The following is a 23613-nucleotide window of genomic DNA, read 5'->3' on the forward strand; positions in this document are numbered from 1 at the left end:
AGCCACTGTCTGTCCCGCAGTGCTGTCATCCTGTGGGGCTCCCGAATTTCCACCACCACCAGGGGCTCTTGAGTGTTTCATTCCTCTGGGCGGCTTAGCCCGAGCTGCTGTTTTAATCGGTTGCTGCTCATCCGGCGCGTTTCCACCCTCTGCTGTCTCTCTCCAGGAGAGAGAAAAATGACAGCTGTCCCTAGCGGCTCTGCCGACTGGGGCTCAGGCCGGCTTGATTAATTACGGTCTCATGGAAAAGAAGGAAGGAAAATGGAGCAGATGAGGCCTCTTGAAATATTAATGGCTCCCGTGTACGGCTGCTGGTTCCCTCCCCTCTCTGGCGTCAACCTATCCATGCCTGATGCTCCTGTTTGCTAGAAACCCTTTGGAGCGGTTAAAGACTCCAGGGCAGGGCGGATTGTCCCCCTCTCCCCCCGCCTTCCTTTTAGTTAATCAATTTGCAAGTTTAAAATCCTCTTAGTGTCTCCGGCCTGCTCAGCGGTTTCCAAAATACAAAGCTAAGCCGTGGATTTGGGCGTGGAGGAGCATCGTGCCATCTGAGCCGGTCTCCGTGCAACGCTGGCTCACTGGAGACTCCCGGCCGGGCAGGGAGCGGAATTGCAAAAGCCAGCTTGTTAGTGCTGCAGAAATGGGCCAGTCCTCGCTGGTATTGAGCGTCTGCCAATGTATAGCGTGAGAGAGTCCCTGCCCCAAAGAGCTCACCGTCCAAACAGGCTCAGGAGAAGAAAGAGACAGGGCTGCCTGGTGGATGGGTCTCTGGGCTGGTACACTGGAGGCCTGGGCTCTGCCACTGACTTCCTGGGTGACCCTGGACAAGTCCCTTCCCCTTGCTGTGCCTCAGTGTCCTTCTCTATAAAATGGGGAGAATGATACTGTCGTGCCGTGAGCACCCTGGCTGAGCAGCGCCGTATAAGAGCCGATGGCAGCGTTGTCTCTTGGGACATGATTTGTCCCAAGTTCACACAGGGAGCTGGTGGCAGAGGTGAGAATTGAAAGAACCCCTGCCCAGTTCTGTACCCTCAAGGCCATTCTGCCTCATGTTAGGCCACCTCCTTGTGGCTTGGCAGGCCGTTCTGCGTGAGGTTTCCAAGGGCACACGGCTTTTCCCTAGAAGCACGTTGATGGGGTTGGCTAGACGGTGATGCATGTCCACTAAATCGGGTGCTTGGTCTTTGCCCTTAAAGTGCGGAGCCACGCCTGTGAACCGGACCAGTTCGGCAAACCTGGAGGCTGCTCCGACATCTGCCTCCTCGGGAACAGCCACAAGACCCGGACCTGCCGGTGCCGATCTGGATTCAGCTTGGGCAGCGACGGGAAGTCTTGCAAAAGTGAGTAGTGTTCCTGATCCAGGAGCCGGAGCAGGGGGTCGGCATGGGAGGGAGAACAGACTGCAGCTCCTCTGGGGAGGAGCAAGGGGCACAGAGAGCTTCCAGGAAGGGAGGGAGCAAGGCAGTTCCATTAGGAAGTGTTCGGATAGTCTGGCGGTGGCTGCAGGGCTAACACTCCCCTTTGCATGTGCCAATCAGGGCAGTAGCAGACTCCAGGGGGCGCTTGTGCATTCAGAGCTAGCTGCATGCGGAACACGTGCCTTTGTGCGTGCAAATCAGGTGTTACTTGCACAAAGGGGCACGCGTGCATGCAGCGCTCTATTCGTGCAAGCAGTTGCATGATTCGTGCAACAGAACAATGACAGAGCTAGGCCTGGAAAAGCCTTTGCTCTGGGGTGCTGCAAAAACCTGGGGGTGGGGGGGTGGGGGAGGGTTTCTATTAGTTGTTTTAAATGAGGAATCTCTGTGTGTTCCCAGCACAAGGGCCCGGAGCTCTAGGAATAGGTAGGACATCCCATTGGGGGGTAGGACTCTTACTGGCCCTGAACCCCTCCTGGGGCAACTAGAGACTACAAACTGTTCTTTGGCTTGTGGTTAGCACCGGGCAGCCTAGCTGCTTATAACCTCAAATTCACTCAGGGCAGCCGAGAGGATCCGTTGTGAAAAGCCACAAAGTGAAAAACACGATTACAGTAGTCACTGGGTGTTGCTTAATTTCCCCTTTTCCCCACCCCAGCTGTCATCCTGAGCTGTGGGTCATTTCAGCGGAAGTTTCAGAAGGATTTGCTGATGCATGGATTTGTTTCCGTGCATGTTGCTAATATCGAGGGCGTCATGCGAGTCGCAGAGCAAAGAGTCGGTTTGGTGCCTGTCAGCGCCACGTTGTGGTGACACCGGCTGTACCAGATCCAACAGCTGCCCGGCGACCTGGTGGGGACCTGGCGGTGACCTCCACGGTGTGGGCATTTTCCCAGCCTGCGCCCACTGTGAAGTCCACACTCACTCCCTTCCCCGGAGCATGGCTTTGTTAACAAAAAAACAATAATCTGTCGTAAAGCTCATCTGGCACCTTTTCCCAAAGCTCGTCCACTCCCAGGGATCCTCCTTCGGCTCTGCCCAGCCCTGTGGCCCCGTTCCTTAGTGGTGATGGGTTATTGTTGGTTCCCAGTTAATTCTGAGTCAACGAGCTGGGGGACTGCAGGGTTCTAGTCCCAGGATCTGGCTCAGCAGAATCCAGGCCGTCTAGTTCAGTTCTTGGTTCTGGCCACAGCCTAGACCCTCGCAGTGAGGGCAGGGCAAAGCTTTCAGCAATTAGGAAAGACACCAAAGCGCCGACCCATGTAAGAAGGTGGCAGACATCCAGAGTTAACGGTGATACCCTGTATCCTTCTTCCTGCACCCACCCCCTCCCTTGGGGATCTGGTGGGTCCAGCCCTGTTCCTGGCATGCCAGGCGAGCCCCGCTCCAGCCTGAGACGGGCCCACCCTTCGTACCGGCTGCTCTGGGCTGTGATGGTGTCGGGGGGCCGCATATCCATTCATGTGCCCAGCCTGCCTTGGCTGCGTCTAACTTCCTCCCCCTAATAATGTCTCCACGCCGGTATCCGATAGGTCAGCGTGGTCGTCATTTGCACTGATTGCCATAGACGTCAGTCGGTTGCCACGGCAGCTTCGTGGTTGAGCATTTGCCAGCATTTTATCCTAAAAATATCCCAGCCTAGCATCGGTTCAGCGTTCTGGGGGTTACCTGGCAGAAACGTCCCCCTTCAGCGCACCTTCCCCAGCTCCCCGAAACTCCGGCTGGCTGTCGGGCCGGGGAGCCGGAGCGCACAGGCCTCCAAGCGTCTCCCGGGGTACAGGCCCGTCGGTTCCTTTGCGTCCCCGCGGGCTGAAATAAGATGCTGAAGCTAGCTCAGTGGGCTGCAGCCCATGCCCTCGATCCCCTCTCCCCGGAGAGCAAATCCCCCCCCTCCCTCGGAGCCAGGAGGGCTAACTTGCTGGAGGGCCGGACCCCTGCCGGCGGGGAGCAGTCACACAGGGCTGACGCGCCCCCCCCCCCCCTTTGCCTTGCAGAGCCGGAGCATGAGCTGTTCCTGGTGTACGGGAAGGGTCGCCCCGGCATCATCCGGGGTATGGACACAGGTGCCAAGGTACCGGACGAGCACATGATCCCCATCGAGAACCTGATGAATCCTCGGGCCCTGGACTTCCACGCCGAGACGGGCTTCGTCTACTTCGCCGATACCACCAGCTACCTGATTGGGCGCCAGAAGATCGACGGGACGGAGCGCGAGACCATCCTGAAAGATGGTACGGGCAACGGGGGGCGGCCCTTGGTCTCTGCCAGCACAGGTGGGCCCCAGCGCCCAGCCCAGTGAAGGCAACGGGGGAGCCTCCCCTCTGGCTCCGCGGGGGCGCTGGTCTCAGGCCCAGGATTGCCGGGAGGATGGTGTGTCTTCCTTTCTCCCCCAAGGAGGTGGCCCCGGACAAATCTGAGCCTGGGGGCTGCTACTGTTATTTCCCCCAGGGTGTCTCAGGAGCACAGGACTCGCCGGACTGGATCGGACCAGGGTCCATCTAGCCAAGCGCCCTGTCCCCCAGCAGTGGCCAGCACCAGCCGCTGCAGAGGGAGGGAGCTGAAACCCTGCAGCTTACGGGCTAACCTGCCTGCCAGAGGCATTTCCTCCTGACCATCCTTCAGCGAGGTCAAGTCATGCCCTGGAGCATGACCATGTGGAACCTCAGGGAAACTTGCCCGGGGAGCCAGCCTGTATTAGGTATCTGGCGCTGCTAGGAGGCCACCCCACCTGCCCTGAACGAAATCCTGCACCCCCTTTAGCGGACGGGCTCCTGATAAGCAACTCATTTCGGTCCCTCAAGTGGTTGCTACACTGGCTCCTGCATCTCCTGCCTAGAAGTAAAGCTAGCCCAGCTCACCGGCGAAGTGTCGCAGCTTGCCTCACCGACGGTCGTGTGCCAGCCCTCCCCGGCACTGTGACACAACATAACATTCTCCAGGCCAGGCAGGTGATGTGCCCTGGGACTGCCGCAGGGACCCGTCGGCTTAGAATGGGAACCTGGAGGGTGGCGAGCCAGGCCAGCGCAATGGTGCAGGTGGAATTACCCGTGGGTTGGGATGGATGGGGCTCTGTTGGGTGGCTAGTCCAAGCAAGCACCAGGATGCGTACGGGCCTGTCGCATCCACTTGGCCTCTCTGCCTCCGGCTCATCCCCGTCCAGCTGGCGGGGGTTTCTGAATTGTGGTTTCTCTCTCCCACGCAGGCATCCACAACGTGGAAGGGATTGCCGTGGACTGGATGGGGAACAACTTGTACTGGACGGATGATGGCCCCAAGAAGACCATCAGCGTGGCGCGGCTGGAGAAGGCCGCCCAGACCAGGAAGACGTTGATCGAAGGGAAGATGACTCACCCCAGAGCCATCGTGGTGGATCCCTTGAACGGGTGGGTGGTGGCGAATGGCTCCGGGGGTACAGGGCCCTGACCTCTGCTGGGGCTGGTGCAGCGCCCAGCATGACGGGGCCCTGATCTCGGTCGGGGGTCTAGGCAGCGCCCAGTGTGACGGGCCCCTGATCTCAGTCAGGGTCTGTGCAGTGCCCGGCGCGACAGGGCCCTGATCTTGGTTGGGGTCTGGGCAGCGCCCGGCACAACCATCTAGTCCAACTCCTCCGTGACGCAGACTAGAAATTTTCACTCTGGCGATTCCCACGGTGGGAGAGGAACCGTCCTTCCCTTCTGCCTACTTCTGCCCGGCTGTTCCCGCCCGGCTGTGCCTGCCCGGCTGTGCCATGCTCCACGAGAGGGGGATGCCTGGCCGCTCACACAGAACACCCTGCTCTTGGGAACGGTTCAGACAGCCCCTGCGGTGGGCCGGGGAGCAGAATTGCAATGTGCACGCGCTGGTCATGGGCTCACCCTGCCGTGGGGAAACGGGGGTGGGGGGTTCAGACATTTAGCCTCATTGGCCTGGACAGCTGTCGCGCTTTCTCCTGCCAGAGACAGCCCCCCCAGGAACAGTCAGCTGCCTGTCAGAGCAGGAATCTCTCCCGCACCGTGGGCTGGCTCAGGGTTTCCCACTTAACTCCCTCTGGTTCCATCGGCAGCAGGAAGAGCCAGCCAGAGGCCCTGACCCCAGAGGACTCCAGCCCTCCCTGGGTGAGCTGGGCCTGTTGGAGCCGGGCCTGGCCGGTGGCATGAAACGACTCATCAGGCTCCCCCTCTGCTCAGCCTGGTTCTGACCCGTGGGCCAGGGTCCTGGTGTCTGCACGTGCCTTGGCCACTTCACTCTTGGTGGGGAGCAGGGCGAGAGCTGCCGGGGAGCCTCCATTCTTTAACTGGATGAAAATGTGCTTCTGGCTCCCAGGATCGACTCCCTGGGGCCCGAGGCTCCTGAGGCCGGCAGGAGAGGTCTTCCCGGGTCTGGTGACTAGGTGCTGGGTGGTGGGGAAGAATTCACGCTGAAAATACCTGACCGCAGTGCTGCTGGGGAGGGGCGTCCGGCTGCTGCTTGGGACAGATACCTAGTTAACTGTCTTAGCAGCTGTAAGGCCCCTGCTGAGCTCAGGGGCCCATACAGATAGAGCAGCAGTTTCTGCCCTGGGGAGCTCACGGTCTAAATAGACTAGGGTGGGGAGGGGAAACTGAGGCACGGAGCGAGGCAGTGACTTGAGCCACTGTCACCCAGCAGGCCAGCGGTAGAGCCAGAGATAGAATCTAGGCCTTCCTGCGTCTCCAGCCAGTGCTCTGTCCACTAGGCCATGCTGCCTGACACCCCTCTCTCGCTCTCTCTGTCAGCTGGATGTACTGGACCGACTGGGAGGAGGACCCCAAGGACAGTAAGAGGGGCAAGATCGAGCGGGCCTGGATGGACGGCTCCAACCGCAATGTCTTCATCACTTCCAAGACAGTGCTGTGGCCCAATGGGCTGAGCCTGGACATACCGGCCAAGGTCCTCTACTGGGTGGACGCCTTTTATGACCGCATCGAGATGATCTTTCTGAACGGCACCGAGCGCAAGGTGAGCGGACGCCCCCTAACTCCCTCCCCCTCTTCCCCTCGGGCCGGCCGCGGTGACCTTCCCGTTAAGGATGCGTTTGCTGGGGGGGAGCTCAGGGATAATTTTACACCACTGATCCCCACCCCTGACAAAATGTCCTTGGGCTAGGTCTGTCTCTCTCTGGGTCTGGGCAGCGCCCAGCACACCTGGGCCCTCGATGGGGCTGGGGAGCTGGTCCAGACAGGGCAGATTCGGAGCGAAGACTCTGGACACCTGGGTTCAATTCCTGGCTCTGTCGCCGACCTCCTGGAGGCCTTTGGCTGAGCTACTTGGGGGCAGGTTGCCGAGAGGGTTTGGGTGCCCAAAGACGCAGAGAGGGGCCAGGTGGGATTTTCAGACGCGTCCAGGTGCCTGACTCCCATTTGGGGTGGAGAGTCAGCCCCAAACAGGGCTTCACCTCTTGGACTAGAGGGGGACTCTCTCCATCCCCCCTCCAAAACAGCATCACCCCGTCTCCTGCACCAGCACGCCAGATCCCAGCGACCCATCTCGCCGGGCCCCCGACCGTCCGTCTGCTCTGCTGCCCCCCAGCCTCGCTTTTCCCCCCTCTGAGCTGCCCCCTTTCCCTTAACCCTCCCGCTCCCCGGAGCTGGGCTCCCTCTGTCTCCACGCAGCCCCCGGACCAGGCCGAGCCACCTTCTCTCTCTCTCCCCCCCACCCGCAGATTGTCTACGAGGGCCCGGAGCTGAACCACGCCTTTGGACTCTGCCATTACAGCAGCTTCCTCTTCTGGACCGAGTACCGGAGCGGCAGCATCTACCGGCTGGACCAGGCGACCAAGGCCGTCACCCTGCTGCGCAACGAGCGCCCGCCCATCTTCGAGATCCGCATGTACGACGCCCAGCAGCAGCAAGGTGCGGGGCGGGGGGGGGTGTGCGTGCGTGTGCAAAGGGCCCGGCGCTCCGTCACCCTGCGCCCCGGGCACCCGCTCGCCCCGGCCCACAGGCAGCGTGAAATGGTGCGATCGGCCGCAGGGGGCGGGGCGCTGGGCCGTGGCGGGGAGCCCGCTGCCCTTGGTCTGTCGCGGGGCAGGCGCCGGAGGGAACTGTCTGGGATTTCGGTGCTTTCTCTCTGGGCCCCTAGGTCCCGGCCATATGGAGAGGGGGCCCTGTCTGAAAGAGATCCGGATGTGGGGCTGGGAGGTCAAAGCTGGAGGGGCCTTGGGCCACATCTAGGGCTCCTTGGTCTGGGTGCTGGGTCCCCCTGGATCCCGCCCTCTGCCCCCGGCCGTCAGCCCCGGTGCTTTCCACTCCCTTGACAGCTGTTCTGCCAGGTTGTTCCTGCCCCTTGGGCGTTTCCTCTCCTGTCATTTCAGGCCACAGCCCCCAACCGGCTCCCTGCAAAGGGCCCCTGGGGCCCAGGCTGATCCACGCCGGAGCTGGGGCACGGTCGCTCCCTGCAGTCACCCGGCTCTTGTCCAGCCCAGCACTCAGTGTCCTGTGGGGGGAGGGGGCTCCCTTAGGAGATGGTCTCATGAACCGGGGATGCTGCAACCTGGAGGTTTCCCGATTACTGTTTGCAGCCTGATCCCTCTCCTGCATTCCCTCCTTTGCTCCCTGCTTCCATCCAGACCCCAGAGGAGACCAGTGAGATCTAAGGGCGGGGGGTGCTCAGCACTGCTGAGAATCAGACCCCCCTTCCCAGCCTAAACAGTCCCCTCCTTCCGTTATCTCTCCATCCTTCACTATCCATCCATCCCCTCCATAGTCCTCGGTCTCTCCACCCGTGCAGCGCCATGCATGCCTGTCTGTCTGTTTATCCCCTTGCACGCACTCTGTCTATTCATCCACCCCTCTATCCATCTCCGTGTACCCCCTCTGTCTGTCTGTCTGTCTATCCATCCATCTGTCCATCCATCCATCCCCTACATAGTCCTCTGGCTCTCCACCCTCGCAACCCCATGCACACCTGTTTGTCTGTCTGTTGGTCGGTCTGTCTGTCTATTTAGCTAGCTATCTGTCCATCCATCCATCCATCTCCTATGTATTCCTCTGTCTCCACCCATGTAATCCCATGCACACCCGTCTGTCTGTCTGTCTGTCTGTCTATCGCCTTACAAGCACTCTATCTATCCATCCCCATCCACCCCGTTTCTCTGTCTATCTATCCCCATCCACCCCATCTCTCTCTCTCTCTCTCTCTCCATCCCCATACACCCCCTCTATCTGTCTATTTCCTACGTATTCATCTGTCTCTCCACCCATGGAACCCCATTTACCCCTCTGTCTCTCTGTCTGTCTGTCTGTCTCTCTCCTTTTATCCATCCATCCTTTCCCGCCCCATATGCCCTCGGGACCTGCTTCTCCAAGGAGCTGAACGCTAACCATGCAAGGAGTCCTGCACAGCTCAGCAGGGTTCCGTGTCTTGCTGAATTGGGCCCAGTTGTGGGTCCCAGTTTTCCCCAGGGGCTGAGCCCCCAGCAGCCCCCATTGCAGACAGCGGGAGCTGTGTGCACTCAGCCCCCCTGTCCCCCGCCCGCACGCTGTCTGGCTGTTCTCACTCTCTGCATTGCCCCCTACAGTGGGCACCAACGACTGCCGTGTCAACAATGGGGGCTGCAGCAGCCTGTGTCTGGCCATCCCCCGGGGCCGGCAGTGCGCCTGTGCCCAAGACCAGATCCTGGGGACCGACTCCGTCACCTGCCAAGGTACGTTGCCACGGTGATCGCTAGGGGGCTATGCCACTAGCATTAACACCCCCCCCCCCCCCGCCGGGTCATGCTTTCGGGGTCTGCAGGCTGCCGAGTCCACCCCCGCCTTAGAGAGAGTGGGTCTCCCAGCTGGCCCCACCCCACTGAGTCAGTGGCTCAGGAGACGGGGCGCCCGTTGCCGGCTCTGCTGCTGGGAGACCTCCTTGACGTCCCGGTACTGCTCTATGCCTCAGTTTCCCCGTCTGCCAGACACGTGTGTCAGACACAGATAGTGGGCAGGGCCGGCGTGCCCTTGGCTACACGTTGCACACACCTGGGAGGAGAAGGAGGCAGCCTGGTCCCAGCACAGGGCAGGGAGCCAGGACTCCTGGGTTCTCTCCCTGGCTCTGCGGCCCACCTGCTGTGTCGTCAGTTTTCTTGTCTGTGAAATAGGGACAAAGGTCCCCTGGTTTGGCTCCCCCTAAGCACCCTCATGCAGCAAAGCCCTGTGGACAGGGGGCGTGGATCCCCGTCATCCTGGGCCTTGTGCGAGGGTCGATCTGGGCCCCTCTGAGCCGGGGAGCGTTTCACCCTCCCCTCCTGCTGGTGGGAGCGACGTGGGAGGCCCAGGGCAGTGGAGGGAACCCAGGAGGCCTCCCCGTGTGCTGCCGGCTGCAAAGGAAAATGCCTTTATGACAATCAACCCCCCTCCCGCTTTCTCCTCGGCAGCCAACCCGTCCTACGTCCCCCCTCCGCAGTGCCAGCCCGGGGAGTTCGCCTGCAAGAACAACCGCTGCATCCAGGAGCGCTGGAAATGCGACGGGGACAACGACTGCCTGGACAACAGCGACGAGGCCCCGGAGCTCTGCCGTGCGTAGGAGCCTGAGGGTCTGGGGAGTTCCAGCTGGGTTAAACCGTCCTCGGCCCCTGTGATGAACAGTGTGTGCCCCCCAACATCCCAGCCGCCCCCCCCCCCCGCCTCCCACCCCTGCCCACTCCAGCAGCTCTTTCCCCAGAGGAATCCAGAGTCAGTGCTGGGCTCATGACCCGGTGGAGGTAGTGGTTACAGCTGCGGAGCTGGGAGCCAGGACTCCTGGGTTCTGTCCCCAGCTCTGGGAGGCGAGTGGGGTCTGGTGGTTGCAGCGGCGGGGAGGGCTAAAATGCCAGGACTTCTGGGTTCTATTTTCAGCTCTGCCACTGTCTCCCTGTGTAACCCTGGGCAAGTCCCTTCCCCTCTCTGTGCCTCGGTTTCCCCAAATGGGGCTAATTCCCAGGAGGGCTTGCAGCCCAGCTCCCTAGTGCTCAGATGGAGCCTGCGGGGAAGGGGATGGGGTTTGCGCCCCAGGGTCCTGAGTCTCCTTCCCCTCCTCCGCCCAGACGAGCACACCTGCCCCTCGGACCGCTTCAAGTGCGAGAACAACCGCTGCATCCCCAACCGCTGGCTCTGCGACGGCGACAACGACTGCGGCAACAACGAGGACGAATCCAACTCCACCTGCTCTGGTGAGGAGCCCGCGCGCCCGGCCCCACCCGTGTCCCCACGGCGGCTCGGAGCCCAGGGCTGCAGAGCCAGTGCCCCGCGGATGCAGCCTTGCAGGGCGCTGGGCCGCTGAGCTTTGCGTTTGCTGGGGTTTTGCAGGGCAGGTTTCTCAGCCATGTGCAGGCCTTCGGTCAGGGCCTGACCTCGTTTGCAGGCCGGGTAATTAGTAGCCCCCGCTGCAGCCTCAGCTCCTACCCCTGCCCTCGCGGATTTGCCCCCATGGGCGTTTACCCTGGTGCCGCCAGGATCATTGAAACGCCCTGTGTCTGTCTTGCCCCATGCCCAGCTCGGACCTGCCCCCCCAACCAGTTCTCCTGCGCCAGCGGCCGCTGCATCCCCATCTCCTGGACCTGCGACCTGGACGACGACTGCGGGGATCGCTCGGATGAGTCCGCGTCCTGCGGTGAGTGGGGGGATGGGACCTTTCCCCTCTAGGGGGCGCCAGCTCCGATCCGGCCCCAGGGCTGGGGACTGGCTGGCTTCAGGGGGGCAGGGGGGAATAACAGGGCTTTGGTTCCCCAGTCCAGCTCCTCTGCCTGTCTGTCGGTTGCTCGTTCATCAGTTTCAGCAGGCGTCCGGGGGTCTGCAGCAGGGGCAGGGAGAGACCCTGCCATTCTAGCGGCGTTGCTGGAGATGGGAGCAGGTCTGGCGACGTATGGTGGGGTGTAAGTGGACCCAGGGCCTCATGAGCTGCCCCCTAGCTGCTGGGGCTAGAAAGGCCCCTCCACGCTGGACAGGTTATTTCACCATTATCTGTGGTCCACCTTCCCCGGCGGCCGGGGCTGATCTGGCCTGGCCGTTCCCAGGCCCTGCCCCGCCCCGGGGAAGGTAGGAGGCGTTAGCGGCACTGACGGGGGCCCGTTCCTTTCTTCCCTGCAGCTTACCCCACCTGCTTCCCCTTGACCCAGTTCACCTGCACCAACGGGCGCTGCATAAACATCAACTGGAGATGCGACAATGGTGAGCGAGCTCCCCAGGCCCGGGGGGCACGGGGGGGCGCGACGCAGAGACGGGGAGATCAGAAGCAGGGAGGTGCCGTCCCCGTGGGGAGGGCTGGAGCAGAGGCTGCTTTGGGGGATTCCTTGTGCTCTTTCGGCCACAGTTCCCCCCTGCCCCCGCCCGGGCACCTGAATCCACCCGCTGGGCCCCCACGCCTAGGGACTGAGCTTGCGCTGGAAACGGATGTGCTTTGCAGCGCAGGTCTCGGGTACCGAGTGACCCCCTCTCCGGGTGCCCACGCTGGGCTCCGAGAGAGTCGAAGCTCGGAGGGGTGTCCGTTCTGGCGGCGAGGTTGGGATTCTGCCCACCTGAGCACCAGTCCGGGCGCTGCCACTGACTGCCTGGCGAGCCCTGGGCACATCCGCTATCCTCCTCTGCGCCCCAGGGATCTTCCCTGTGATGCAGGGCGAGGGACGCAGCGAGTGCGGTTGGACTGAGGCCTGGGCAGGTGAAACTGCTTGGCAATGAGGCTGGGCTTGATCTTTAGGGTTCGCGCTTGCTATGGATTGTACGGAACCAGGTGGGTGTGTGGGTGTGCAGCGTGGGTGTGTCGGTGCACACGTGGGGACATGTGTGTAGGTGTGCATGCAAGTGTGTGTGTGCAAGTGGCTGTGTGGTGCATGCGTGTGCATAGGTGTGGGTGTGTAGGTGTGTGCGCAGGTGTGTGTGCAAGTGGCTGGTCCAGTGCATGCGTGTGCATATGTGTGGGTGTAAGTGTGCATGCGGGTGTCCGTGCAAGTGGCTGTTTGGTGCACACGTGTGCATACGTGTGGGGGCATGTGTGTAGGCGTGCATGCGGGTGTGCGTGCATGTGGGGGGGTGAATGCATGGGTGTGTCTGGGTGTATGTATATGCAGGGGGGTTGTATGCGGGCATTTCGGGGGGTGTAATACGTACCCCACGCTTTTTTAGGGGAAAAGCAGCTTGTACCGTGCTGTGAGGCGCAGACAGGTTTGGGGGCAGAGAAATGCTTTAGCCCAGGGGCTGGGGAGCAGGCCCAGGGGAATCCAGCGTAGGCCTGGCCCGGCAGAGCACCTTCCTGCAGCATCCCGTTGGAAGCTGCGGGTCTGGGTGCGGATGCAGGGATCGTGGCCTCGCAGCCTCCGGTCGGTGCTGGCGAGTTCCCGAGCAGCTGCGCATTGCGGGGCGGGTTTGGGTTCTGAGGCAGGAGACGGGATTTGCTGCAGGGCTCCCCCCCCCCCCCCCCCCGGTTCATATTTGTCGTTGTAACGACTCGGGCATTAGTTTTAATTAACAGCTCCGGAGCGGGCTAAGGGCAGGGGAGCTGGGGCTGCATTTGCTGGGTGGGTTTCCATGTGAAGATGTAGGCAGAGGGATCCCTTGATTCGTGGCCAACTGGTTTCCCAGGGCTGTAATTAACCAGCCGCCTCCGCTCCACAGGGCCGGCTCAGCCGCCCTCAGGGGTTACCTGAGCTGACAACACACGGGCATCGGCCCAGGGGGCTGGGGCAGTTTCTGGGCGTCGCAGCTCAGGGCCTTGGCGTTTCTCATCACCCAGCCAGCTCCTTTTCGTCCTGCTCCCCAGAAGAACCCCTTCAGGGAGTCACGCAGGGAGGGGACCGGGCGCCATCCACTGCTTCTGATCTCTCTCCCCCATGGCCGTTTAACGTTCCCCTGTCGTCCGTGTCCGTCTGTCCAGCTCAGTGTGGCTCTGCCTGTCGGCGGCGGTTTTCTGTTGCTGTGTGTTTTTTGTTCTGTGTCTTCAATGTGCCCACTCGCCTGTCCTTTGTTGTTTTTTGGTTGGTTTCTGTGTTTCAGAGAAGGATTGTGGGGATGGCTCTGACGAAAAGAACTGTCCAAAACCTACCGGTTAGTGCATAGATCAACATGTACCAGCACCCCCCTGCCACCGGTCCCCCAAAGCCTGCCACTTTTCTGGAGAGGGGGTCACATAACTGCAGAAAAGCCACGGTTCCTTGTTGTCCCAACTGATCCACACGCTGGCAGGGGTCAGAGAAGCGAAGTTTCTGCTCCAGCATCTTGCCGCTTGGGCTGTCGTTTACGTCTGTGCATATCCGGTGTCCAATTATTATTAATTACATGTGTTGCAATAGGACGCAGGAGCCTCATTCGTGGCTCAGTATCCCCTCGTGCAAGGTGCTGTACAGCCACAGAACAAGACAGTCCCTGCTCCAGAGAGCTGCCGGCAGATCAGGCTGGTGGCATTTCGCACCCGTTTTGCACAGTTGTAAACGATGGCATGAGAAGCTGGGGCCGCGGAAAACCTGACCCCTGGGAACACGATGGATCGGGGGGGTTCTTCCCCCGTTCAAATCTGTAACTGGTGAAGGAGGAGGCTGGAGGAGGGAGATTTCGTTACGCAGGAGAAGCCAGGTTATCTGAGCAATAGGAGATGTTTCATCGGCCGCTCGCTTTGCATTAGGGGAAAAGGGTCTGAGGGAATTCGGCTGAAAATGGATTTTGAGGGGAGAGGTGTCAGTTTCCTTCCAAATGGATTTGACAGACAGAAAGACACCAAAACAGAGAGAGACTTAAAGCCAGCGAAGGATGACGGCTGTGATCCAGCAAAGGCTGAGGGCTGTCTATACGCAGAGGGAAAGGAGGACTTGTGGCACCTTAGAGACTAACCAAGTTATTTGAGCATAAGCTTTCGTGAGCTACAGCTCACTTCATCGGATGCATACTGTGGAAAATACAGAAGATGTTCTTATACATACAAACCATGAAAAAATGTTTTGGGTTTTTTTGCACCAATTTAAATGGGTTTTAAATGCTATTAAATCAGTTCAGCTCAGGGAATCAGACTTAAGTAGAGGGCTTGTCTACACTTGACCCGCTGCAGTGCAGATACTACCTATGCCAACAGGAGAGGTTCGCCACCTCCCCCGGCTGGGACCTTGCTCTATCTACATGGCGACTTAACTACCTTCCCGGGGTGGGGATTTTTCACCCCCCTGAGCCATGTAGCCGGGCTGATCTAATTTTCTAGCGTAGACGAGCTCGTACAGTCCCCAAGACAGTAATATCTGAGCCACTCACTGTCTCATATCTGAGACCATCCCCCTGCGAGGCAGGGTCTATGTAGTTATCCCCATGGCAGCTGGGAAACTGAGGCAGGGAGCAGCTAAATGACTGGCCCCAGGTCGCACAGGGAGCCTGAGGTGGAGTGGGGATTTGAACTCGCGTCTCGTGAGCTGCAGGCTGGTGCCTAACCACTGCACCCTCCTTCCTCCGGACACTGTCCTAGCCCACATCCAGCATGCGCTCACTAGGGGCTTTCCCAGTGGTGCTGGATGGTTTATAAACCTGTTTTGTTCAGTTGGTGCCAGAATTGAGCATCTACTGGGCCTTCCCCATGCACTTCCCTTTCTGCGTGGGAGTCAGCCTGTCCCTGCGCACGAGAGGCGCTGATAGACGTGCCGGTGTGCGATGAAACGGGGGAGGGACGGCCGCGTGTTAGGTGTGTCACGGTAGTGCACGGACAGAGGCAGAGACACCCAGTCTGAGTAGCGAAAGGTGGGAGGGGAAACCGAGTCACTGAGCGGGTCCGCGATGGTGCCAGTTTGCCAGTGTTAAGGTGACTCCATGCCAGGCTCCTGGTAGAGCGTTTTAACCTCCGAACCGGCGTCAGAGCCCGCAGCTTTGAAGCTCAGTTTGAGGCGGAACCGGACGAGCCCCTCCTTAAAGTGGCAGCGCTCAGGAATTGGCTGGATCCAATCAAACTTCCCGTGGATGCTCAGTGCAAAGGGGTCCGCGGACGTGCCCCTTTTCCCCACATCCGCCCTGCTGGGCGGAGGAGCCCCACCCCCTGCCCCCCATGGTACATGAGGTGATCTATGCAGTTTCTGTGCTTCATTTTCTTAATGTGGCCGTGACGTTAGCGAGCATGTCGGGCTGGCAGGGGCGGGGGCTGGGGGGAGGCGCTGTGGAAGGGGCCGACGCGGGGGGCCCGTCTCGCTCGGCCCCCCCATGCTGTCAGTGGAGCTGGCTCAGGTGGACCCCTGCAGCTCCCAGCTCTGCTCTGCTGGGGGCGCTCCCCCCCCCGCAGGACACTGGGCCACGCTGCCCGGCTCTCTGTGCCTGCCGGCTGCCCGCTGACGCCCCCCTTCTCCTCCCCCGCCCAGACAATGACTGCGGGGACAACAGCGACGAGGCCGGCTGCAGCCACTCCTGCTCCAGCAACCAGTTCAAGTGCAACAGCGGGCGCTGCATCCCCGTGCACTGGACCTGCGACGGTGACAACGACTGTGGGGACTACAGCGACGAGACCCACGCCAACTGCACCAACCAGGGTGAGCCCCCCGCCTCCTGGAGCCCGGCCTGTCTCCCCCACACTAGCACCAGCTTCGCACGGAGGCGTGGTGCGGGGGAGGATGCATGGGGCAGGGTCAGCGGCATGGGGGGCCCTGCTGCTTTCCTGTTTAGGGCGCCCCTGGAGTCAGATCCCTCCCCACCCCGGAGCCTGCACCCTGGGCACCACATCTCCTTGGGGGTCTGCTCCCGGAGCCCCTCCTCCTCTCAGGGGGCTGGACCCCAGGCATCAGATCCTGGGTGCCCCCCATCATTGGATCCTGGTCCCCCCCCCCCACCTGCAGGTGTCAGGTCCTGGATCCCTCCACCCTGCCCCACCCCCAGCACTGGATCCCAGGCTCCCCTGTTCCCCCCCTGGGTATTGCCCTGGGTGCCCAATCCCGCTCCCCGCCCCCCCACCCCCAGGCTTCGGATCCTGACTGCCCCCCTCGCCACCCGCGCCGGGTCCCACCGTGGGGCACAGCCAGTGACGCTGTCCCGTGGGGGCTCCGTTCCCAGCCACCCGCCCGCCCGGGGGCTGCCACACGGACGAATTCCAGTGCCGGCTGGACGGGCTATGCATCCCCCTGCGCTGGCGTTGTGACGGCGACACCGACTGCATGGACTCCAGCGACGAGAAGAGCTGCGAGGGCGTCACGCACGTCTGCGACCCCAACGTCAAGTTCGGCTGCAAGGACTCGGGTAACGGGCGGGGGACAAGGGATGCTAGATCCAGCCTGGGGGGTAGGGTGGGGAGCTTCGATCCAGATGTGGGAGCGGGGCAGGGGCTTTTCACCAGCCTGCCTTGGGATCCCCGCGGCACCCGGGTCTGGCGTCCCTGGGCTCACGCCCCTGAGAACGGAGCTGCTCGAAACCTCTCTTTAAAATGCGGATTTTGAGGACATTTGGCCTTGTTGGTTTTTGAACATGATATTTTTAACTTCACCCCTCCCCCCACCTTGATTTCCTCGAAATTTTCCATCTTCCAACAAATTTGGATGGAAACTGTTTTTCTGTCTCATTTTTTAAATGTTTTTTCCCAGAGTTTTGCGGGGGGCCTGGTCACCTTCCCGTTTTCCATTGGTCGGCTGAGCCAGAGGGCGGTAGATTTTTTAAACTCTCCATCCCAAATTGAAACATTTTCCTTATTCATTTTTGTTTTCAATTTCTCTTTTTCCCTCCCACCAAACTTTCAAAATTGAAGCATTTTCTGTTCCCCTCCCTGCCAAAAGCAGTTCCAACTCTGAACATTTTCCTTCCCCCCGTTTTCAAAATTCAACCTCCGTCCCTCCCCAGAAACTGTCCAGACCTAACCATTTCTCTTGGTTGAAAACATTCAAACTTCCCCAAAAAAGAAACGAGGGGTCGTTCGCCAGGAAACAAGTGGCAAGGATGGAAAAGAGACAGAGATGGAAAAACGGGGGAGGGGAAACCAGTTAACAGCCCAGTGTTAAAATCAGAAACAGCACAAAATGAAACCGATAAAACAGGGAAAGTAAAAAAAGTCAAGAAGAAAAGTGCGTAATGCTAAATTAAGCAGTAATTAACATGAATAATAATGAGTAAATATCAACAATTAATTACATGAATTTAATGCATTTAATAACTCGCGGTAAGAGCCGGAATGTCCCCGCAGCAGCGGTGCTCTTGTGACTGGAATTTGGGGATGTCGATGCTACACTCAGGTGGCCCCCATCTTCCTGGGGAGGCGGGTCCAGGGCTGGGGCGTTCCTGGGGAAAAAATAATGGATGCTTCGCGCCCACGAGCCACTGCTGTTTGGTGGTGCCGCCGATCAGCTGTTTGGCGGCACACCCCTCCCCCCCCAGGGGCGGAGCAGGGGGGGAGAGGCGGAGCAAGAGCGGGGCCTCGGGGGAGGGGACAGAGCCAGGGCGGGGCCCCCGCATCCCCCCCGCCCCCCCGCGCTGTGTCTCACGCCGCCCCCTCCCGCCCCCCAGCCCGGTGCATCAGCAAGGCCTGGGTGTGCGATGGAGACAGCGACTGCGAGGACAACTCGGACGAGGAGAACTGCGAGTCACTGGTGTGCAAGCCGCCCTCCCACACCTGCGCCAACACCACCTCCGTGTGCCTGCCGCCCGAGAAGCTGTGCGACGGCACCGACGACTGCGGCGACGGCTCCGACGAGGGCGAGCTGTGTGGTGAGCCGCGGGGGCGGGAGGCCGGGGCAGCTGGGCGGCCGGACTCCTGGGTTCTCTCCCCGACTCACCGAGGGGCCCCGGCTGCCGGGGGTGACGGTGGCCGCGCTCTCTCTCCCCGCAGACCAGTGCTCTCTGAACAACGGCGGCTGCAGCCACAACTGCACGGTGGCCCCGGGCGAGGGCATCGTCTGCTCCTGCCCGCTGGGCATGGAGCTGGGCGCCGACAACCGGACCTGCCAGATCCAGAGCTACTGCGCCAAGCACCTCAAGTGCAGCCAGAAGTGCGAGCAGGACAAGTACAACGTCAAGTGCTCCTGCTACGAGGGCTGGATGCTGGAGCCCGACGGCGAGAGCTGCCGCAGCCTGGGTGAGCGGGCAGCCGGGGGGCCAGCGCCGCCAGGCCCCTGGGATTCCAGGGGGCGACTGGCACAGGCGGGCAGGTCGGGGGCTGAGCCTGGTTCCCCCAGCATCCGGAGTAACACCCCGGCAGGAGGGAGTGCGCATGCGCATGTGCACACGTATGCACAGAAACGCCGGGGAGGGGGCTGCTCTGTGCACCTCAGAGATGCCAGGGGGAAACTGGCACCTGTTGCTTTTGTGTTGTAACTGGGCACATGCCCCCTCCTGGCAGGGCCGCTCTGCCTGCAGCCTCGCTGGCCCCAACCCCTGCCTGACGCCCCTTTTGCTCGCAGACCCTTTCAAGCCCTTCATCATCTTCTCGAACCGCCACGAGATCCGGCGCATCGACCTGCAGAAGGGCGACTACAGCGTCCTGGTGCCCGGCCTGCGTAACACCATCGCCCTGGACTTCCACCTCAACCAGAGCTCCCTGTACTGGACGGACGTGGTGGAGGACAAGATCTACCGGGGGAAGCTGCTGGAGAACGGGGGTTAGTGGTGGGAACGGACGCAGCCCTCCGCGCGAAACCCTGTGGCCACCTCGCGGAGCCATGTGCTGTGGGGCACAGACACATGTAGGGGAGGGCAGGGACACATGGAATTCGAACTCCTGCTCTGGTTCCAAAGCTGTCACCTTGGAGCCGCTGCCCTTTTGCCCTGAATCTGGAGCGAGTATCCCACTTCTCGCACCATTCTGTCACTGCACCTCCTTCCAGCCGTCCACCAGATTGCTGTGAGGGGAACCCAACCCTCAGGGCCCCCGGGTGTGGTGTAAGCCGCCGGGAGCCAAGACAAGACAAAGTAGCGGGAGCTGGGAGCAGGAATCTCCACCTGCAGGGCAGGGAGCTGCCTGCGGATGGAAGGGAAGTTGCAGAGGGAAATACGTCCCTTGGAGCTAGTCCTTACCCTCCCCCAGCCCGGGGGGCTGTGCCATGGCTGGAGCATTCAGCCCCAGATAATGATACCTTTCTGCCTTTAACTGCTGATCCTTATGTGGGAGTTAATTAGCATTCCCAGCAATTCTCTAATGGTAATTACAGCCCGGCAGCTGAGCGCACTGAAAGCTTGTCCTAACCCGATTAGCGCCTTCAGGAGCCTGAAATTCCTTGGGAGAGAAACCCGGGGCTTGGGTGCAGGGCCCCAGGGAGTGGGGGATCTCCAGTGACTCCCGGGGGCAGAAGGCCCACAGCTCAGCTCCTTGCTTTGGCCTCAGGACGAGGGGCCGGGTTTTCCCCAGGGTTGAGATAGTCTGAAAACTAGGCCACAAGGGGCCCTTCAGGGCTCTGGGTCAGGTCTGAGGGGCACTGCAGAGCTGGAGCCCAGGGCCGGGATATCAGGGGCTCTGGGTGGGGACTGACAGGCACGGGCAGAGCTGGGGGCGGGGGGGCAGGGTCTTTTTTATTTTATTTTGCAGAAGAGGATTCACGTTGCTTTCGGAGGCTGTCTGTGCGGGGAGCCCACGCTGGGCTCCTGGCGGACAGTGTTGGGGGGGACGGGGGCTGGGCCTTAGCCCTGACAGTGCCGCCCTGCCCTGTCCTGCAGCTCTCACCAGCTTCGAGGTGGTGATCCAGTACGGACTGGCTACGCCCGAGGGCCTGGCCGTGGACTGGATCGCCGGCAACATCTACTGGGTGGAGAGCAACCTGGACCAGATCGAGGTGGCCAAGCTGGACGGCACCATGCGCACCACGCTGCTGGCCGGGGACATCGAGCATCCGCGCGCCATCGCCCTCGACCCCCGCTACGGGTGGGTGGGGAGGCTGCGAGCCGGGCAGGGGCGGCCCCTGGGTCTGGGCGGGCTGCAGGCTGGCCGAGCACCCCTGGGCCCTGCCATGGGGCTGGGGTGGGCCTTCCCTGCCCAGCAGTGGCCGAAGCCCCAGTCAGAGCCAGGCGCTGGGGGGGGTGGCACCGGGGGCGGGGGTGACTGGGAGGCTGTTGCCATGGCAATATGGAGGCGATTCACCCGAAGCTGCTGGGGCCATGGCTGATGGGAGGTTAGCGACTGCCCTGAGAACGGGGGCGGGGGGCTCTCCCTGCCCCCCTCTGGCTCAGACGCGGGGGTGATTGGCTTGGAGCCACGCACCCCCTTCCCCTCCTCCCCGCTCCCCAGCGACGGGCCCTCTGACTCTTTCCCCCTGCCCCGCAGCATCCTGTTCTGGACGGACTGGGACGCCAGCCTGCCCCGCATTGAGGCGGCTTCCATGAGCGGCCAGGGCCGGCGCACCATCCACAAGGAGACAGGCTCGGGGGGGTGGCCCAACGGCCTGACCGTCGACTACCTGGAGAAACGCATCCTCTGGATCGACGCCAGGTAACCCGGGGGAGGGGGCGCGGGGTGCCTGGGGAGGAGGATCCCAGGGGGAGGGGGGCATGGGGAAGGAAATTCTGGGGGGGAGGGGAGCCCAGGGAGGAGGATTCCAGGAGAAGGGGGCACGGGGGGCAGGGGCAGGAGGATCCCGGTGGGAGGGGGGCGTGGGGCACCCAGGGAGGGGGATCACGGGGTGCCCAGGGAGGGGGATCCAAGGGGGAGGGGGCACGGGGTGCCCTGGGAGGGAGGGAGGTGAGCCCAGGGAAGAGGATCCCAGGGGAAGGGGGCAGGGGGATGCCTGGGGCACGGGGCGCTGGGCTGTGCCCCACAATCTGCCAGCCCCTCGCTCCACCCGGCTCCAGCCTCACGCCGTGCCCTTGCCCCGTGGCGGCACAGGTCGGATGCCATCTACTCGGCGCTGTACGACGGCTCGGGGCACATGGAGGTGCTGCGGGGCCACGAGTACCTGTCCCACCCCTTCGCCGTCACCCTGTACGGCGGCGAGGTCTACTGGACCGACTGGCGCACCAACACCCTGGCCAAGGCCAACAAGTGGACAGGCCACAACGTCACCGTGGTGCAGAGAACCAACACGCAGCCCTTCGACCTGCAGGTCTATCACCCGTCCCGCCAGCCGCTGGGTGAGACGCCGACACCGCGGGCAGGGGGTGCGGCCGGGGAGAGCCTGGGGGCCGCGTGGTTAGTGGGGGGGACCTGCAGGGGGGAGGGGTGCAGAATAGCATGCAGCTTGCATCCTAGGGAGCATTGCATGTTGGGAGCTGTAGTTCCGTGGCTTGCATCCAGGGGGTCATTGCATGCTGGGAGTTGTAGTCCCGTGGCTTGCATCCCAGGGAGCATTGCATGCTGGGAGGGGTAGTCCCGTAGCTTGCATCCAGGGGGATGTAGCTTCATTCCAAATGGGGCTACCCGTGGCCCCCTTTGTGCACTGTGGCTGGCAGAATCGTGTATCAAAGCCGCGCCCCCCCCCACACACACACACGCACAACCCGTCTCTTTTGCTTTGAGGCCCCCGTGGTTCCTGGGCCTGGCTCTCATTGCCCTGGCCCCTCAGAGCGAGCGCCCCTGACTGGCACTGGCTGCCGGCACGTTAACGTGAGCGACCCCGGAGAATGGGGCCCAGTGGGTCTAGGGAGCTGGAGTCACTGGGCTCCACGACGTGGGCCCCTGGCACCAACGCCAATGGGATCAGCAGAGGGAGCTGCACCGCCAGGCCCTGTGCAAATGGGCTGGTATCCCAGCCCGTGTCAGTGTCCCTGACCCATCCCTTGGGGTGCAGGGAACAGGCCTATCCTGGCAGGGGCTTCTCACTGACTTCCCTCCGCTCTCCCCCTCGGCCCAGCTCCCAACCCCTGCGAGGCCAACGGGGGCAAAGGACCCTGCTCCCACCTCTGCTTGATCAACTACAACCAGTCCTCCTCCTGCGCCTGCCCCCATCTCATGAAGCTGGACAAGGACAACACCACGTGTTATGGTAGGTGGGGGCCCCTTGGAGCATACGGGAGCTCTTGGCCACCCCCACCCAGCCCACTGTGACCCTGTATTACAGGGCAGGAAACAGCCTTGCCGAAGGTCACTCAGTAGGATCAGGAATAGAACCCAGGAGTCCTGGCTCCAGTCCCACTTCACCTCCTGCTGCAACCCACCACACCCCACTCCCCTCCCCTCCCAGAGGTGGGATACAACCCAGGAGTCCTGGTTCCCAGCCCCCCTTCACCCCCTGCTCCAACCCACCACACCCCACTCCCCTCCTAGAGCTGGGATAGAACCCAGGAGTCCTGGCTCCCAGCCGCCCTGCTCTTAAGTAGTGGACCCCACGGTCTTGGCAGTTGCAGACAAGCTCTTGGTGAGGGGATGTGAGGGGCACATAGTGCCCCAGGGAATGGTGGGGGGAGGAAGGGAAATATCAGAGTTGGAGGGAGCGGGGCAGGGCAGGGCAGGGGGCGCGGAGCTCCGATGGGCCGCTGCGGCTGCCCCTCACCCCGTCTCTCGCGCCCCCAGAGCTGAAGAAGTTCCTGCTGTACGCGCGGCAGATGGAGATCCGGGGCGTGGACATCGACAACCCTTATTATAACTACATCATCTCCTTCACCGTGCCCGACATCGACAACGTCACGGCCGTGGACTACGACGCCCCGGAGCAGCGCATCTACTGGTCCGACGTCCGCACCCAGACCATCAAACGAGCGTTCATCAATGGCACCGGCGTGGAGACCGTCGTCTCGGCAGGTGGGGCAGCCCCCCAGCCCCCATTGCTCTGGGCAGGGGGGTGCCAGCTCGGGGGGGGGGGGGGCCTCTCCCCTCTCTAACCGGCCCCTTTCCTTCCCCCTGCGGTTGGTGCCGCCCCTCTAACGACTCTCCCGTGCCCGTTGCCTTGCAGACCTGCCCAATGCTCACGGCCTCTCTGTGGATTGGGTTTCCAGAAACCTCTTCTGGACCAGCTACGACGCCAACCGGAAGCAGATCAACGTGGCCCGGCTGGACGGCTCCTTCAAGAACGCCGTGATCCAGGGGCTGGAAAAGCCGCACTGCTTGGTGGTTCACCCGCTCCAAGGGTGAGCTGCCGAGGGAGCTGGGCCCAGGGCAGGGGGGCATGAACGCACCAGGGGAAGGGGGCGCAGGGGGGGTCGTGTGTGTGTGTGTGGCTGGGTCCTGGCTTTCTGGGGTTGTGGGTCCCAGGGCAGGTAAATCAAGGGGACCCTCAGCCGTATCAGCCCCCAGGAAGAGAATAGAAGGGCTCACTTGAGCCTCTCCGTGGGGACCAGGGCTGGGCTAGCAGGGGCTGTGGGTCATGGTTGCACGTCGGGGGGAGTTGATTTGAGCGGGGACCCTAACTGCCCCCTCACCCCCCCACCTCCCACGTCTGTGTGTCTTGTGC

The 23613-nt window shown here is 61.8% G+C and overlaps 1 protein-coding gene across 3 annotated transcripts in view; it reads left to right on the plus strand.

Annotated features, from left to right (window-relative positions):
- The window catches only part of LRP1 (LDL receptor related protein 1), a 177916-nt gene that overhangs the window by 103708 nt on the left and 50595 nt on the right, over positions 1 to 23613 (plus strand). For all 3 annotated transcript variants that reach the window (XM_074934762.1, XM_074934763.1, XM_074934764.1), the window contains 21 exons: positions 1197 to 1340; positions 3413 to 3649; positions 4621 to 4801; positions 6152 to 6374; positions 7078 to 7267; positions 8935 to 9060; positions 9772 to 9912; positions 10420 to 10545; positions 10869 to 10985; positions 11462 to 11542; positions 15688 to 15855; positions 16373 to 16555; positions 17810 to 18010; positions 18132 to 18377; positions 18703 to 18900; positions 19952 to 20156; positions 20556 to 20720; positions 21114 to 21358; positions 22078 to 22209; positions 22737 to 22964; positions 23116 to 23290. In XM_074934762.1, coding sequence (XP_074790863.1) covers positions 1197 to 1340; positions 3413 to 3649; positions 4621 to 4801; positions 6152 to 6374; positions 7078 to 7267; positions 8935 to 9060; positions 9772 to 9912; positions 10420 to 10545; positions 10869 to 10985; positions 11462 to 11542; positions 15688 to 15855; positions 16373 to 16555; positions 17810 to 18010; positions 18132 to 18377; positions 18703 to 18900; positions 19952 to 20156; positions 20556 to 20720; positions 21114 to 21358; positions 22078 to 22209; positions 22737 to 22964; positions 23116 to 23290 — 3712 coding nt within the window. The remainder of the gene's footprint in view (positions 1 to 1196; positions 1341 to 3412; positions 3650 to 4620; positions 4802 to 6151; positions 6375 to 7077; positions 7268 to 8934; positions 9061 to 9771; positions 9913 to 10419; positions 10546 to 10868; positions 10986 to 11461; positions 11543 to 15687; positions 15856 to 16372; positions 16556 to 17809; positions 18011 to 18131; positions 18378 to 18702; positions 18901 to 19951; positions 20157 to 20555; positions 20721 to 21113; positions 21359 to 22077; positions 22210 to 22736; positions 22965 to 23115; positions 23291 to 23613) is intronic.

The sequence above is a fragment of the Natator depressus genome, chromosome 20 (assembly GCF_965152275.1).
Source record: "Natator depressus isolate rNatDep1 chromosome 20, rNatDep2.hap1, whole genome shotgun sequence".
NCBI classification, from domain to species: Eukaryota; Metazoa; Chordata; order Testudines; family Cheloniidae; genus Natator; species Natator depressus.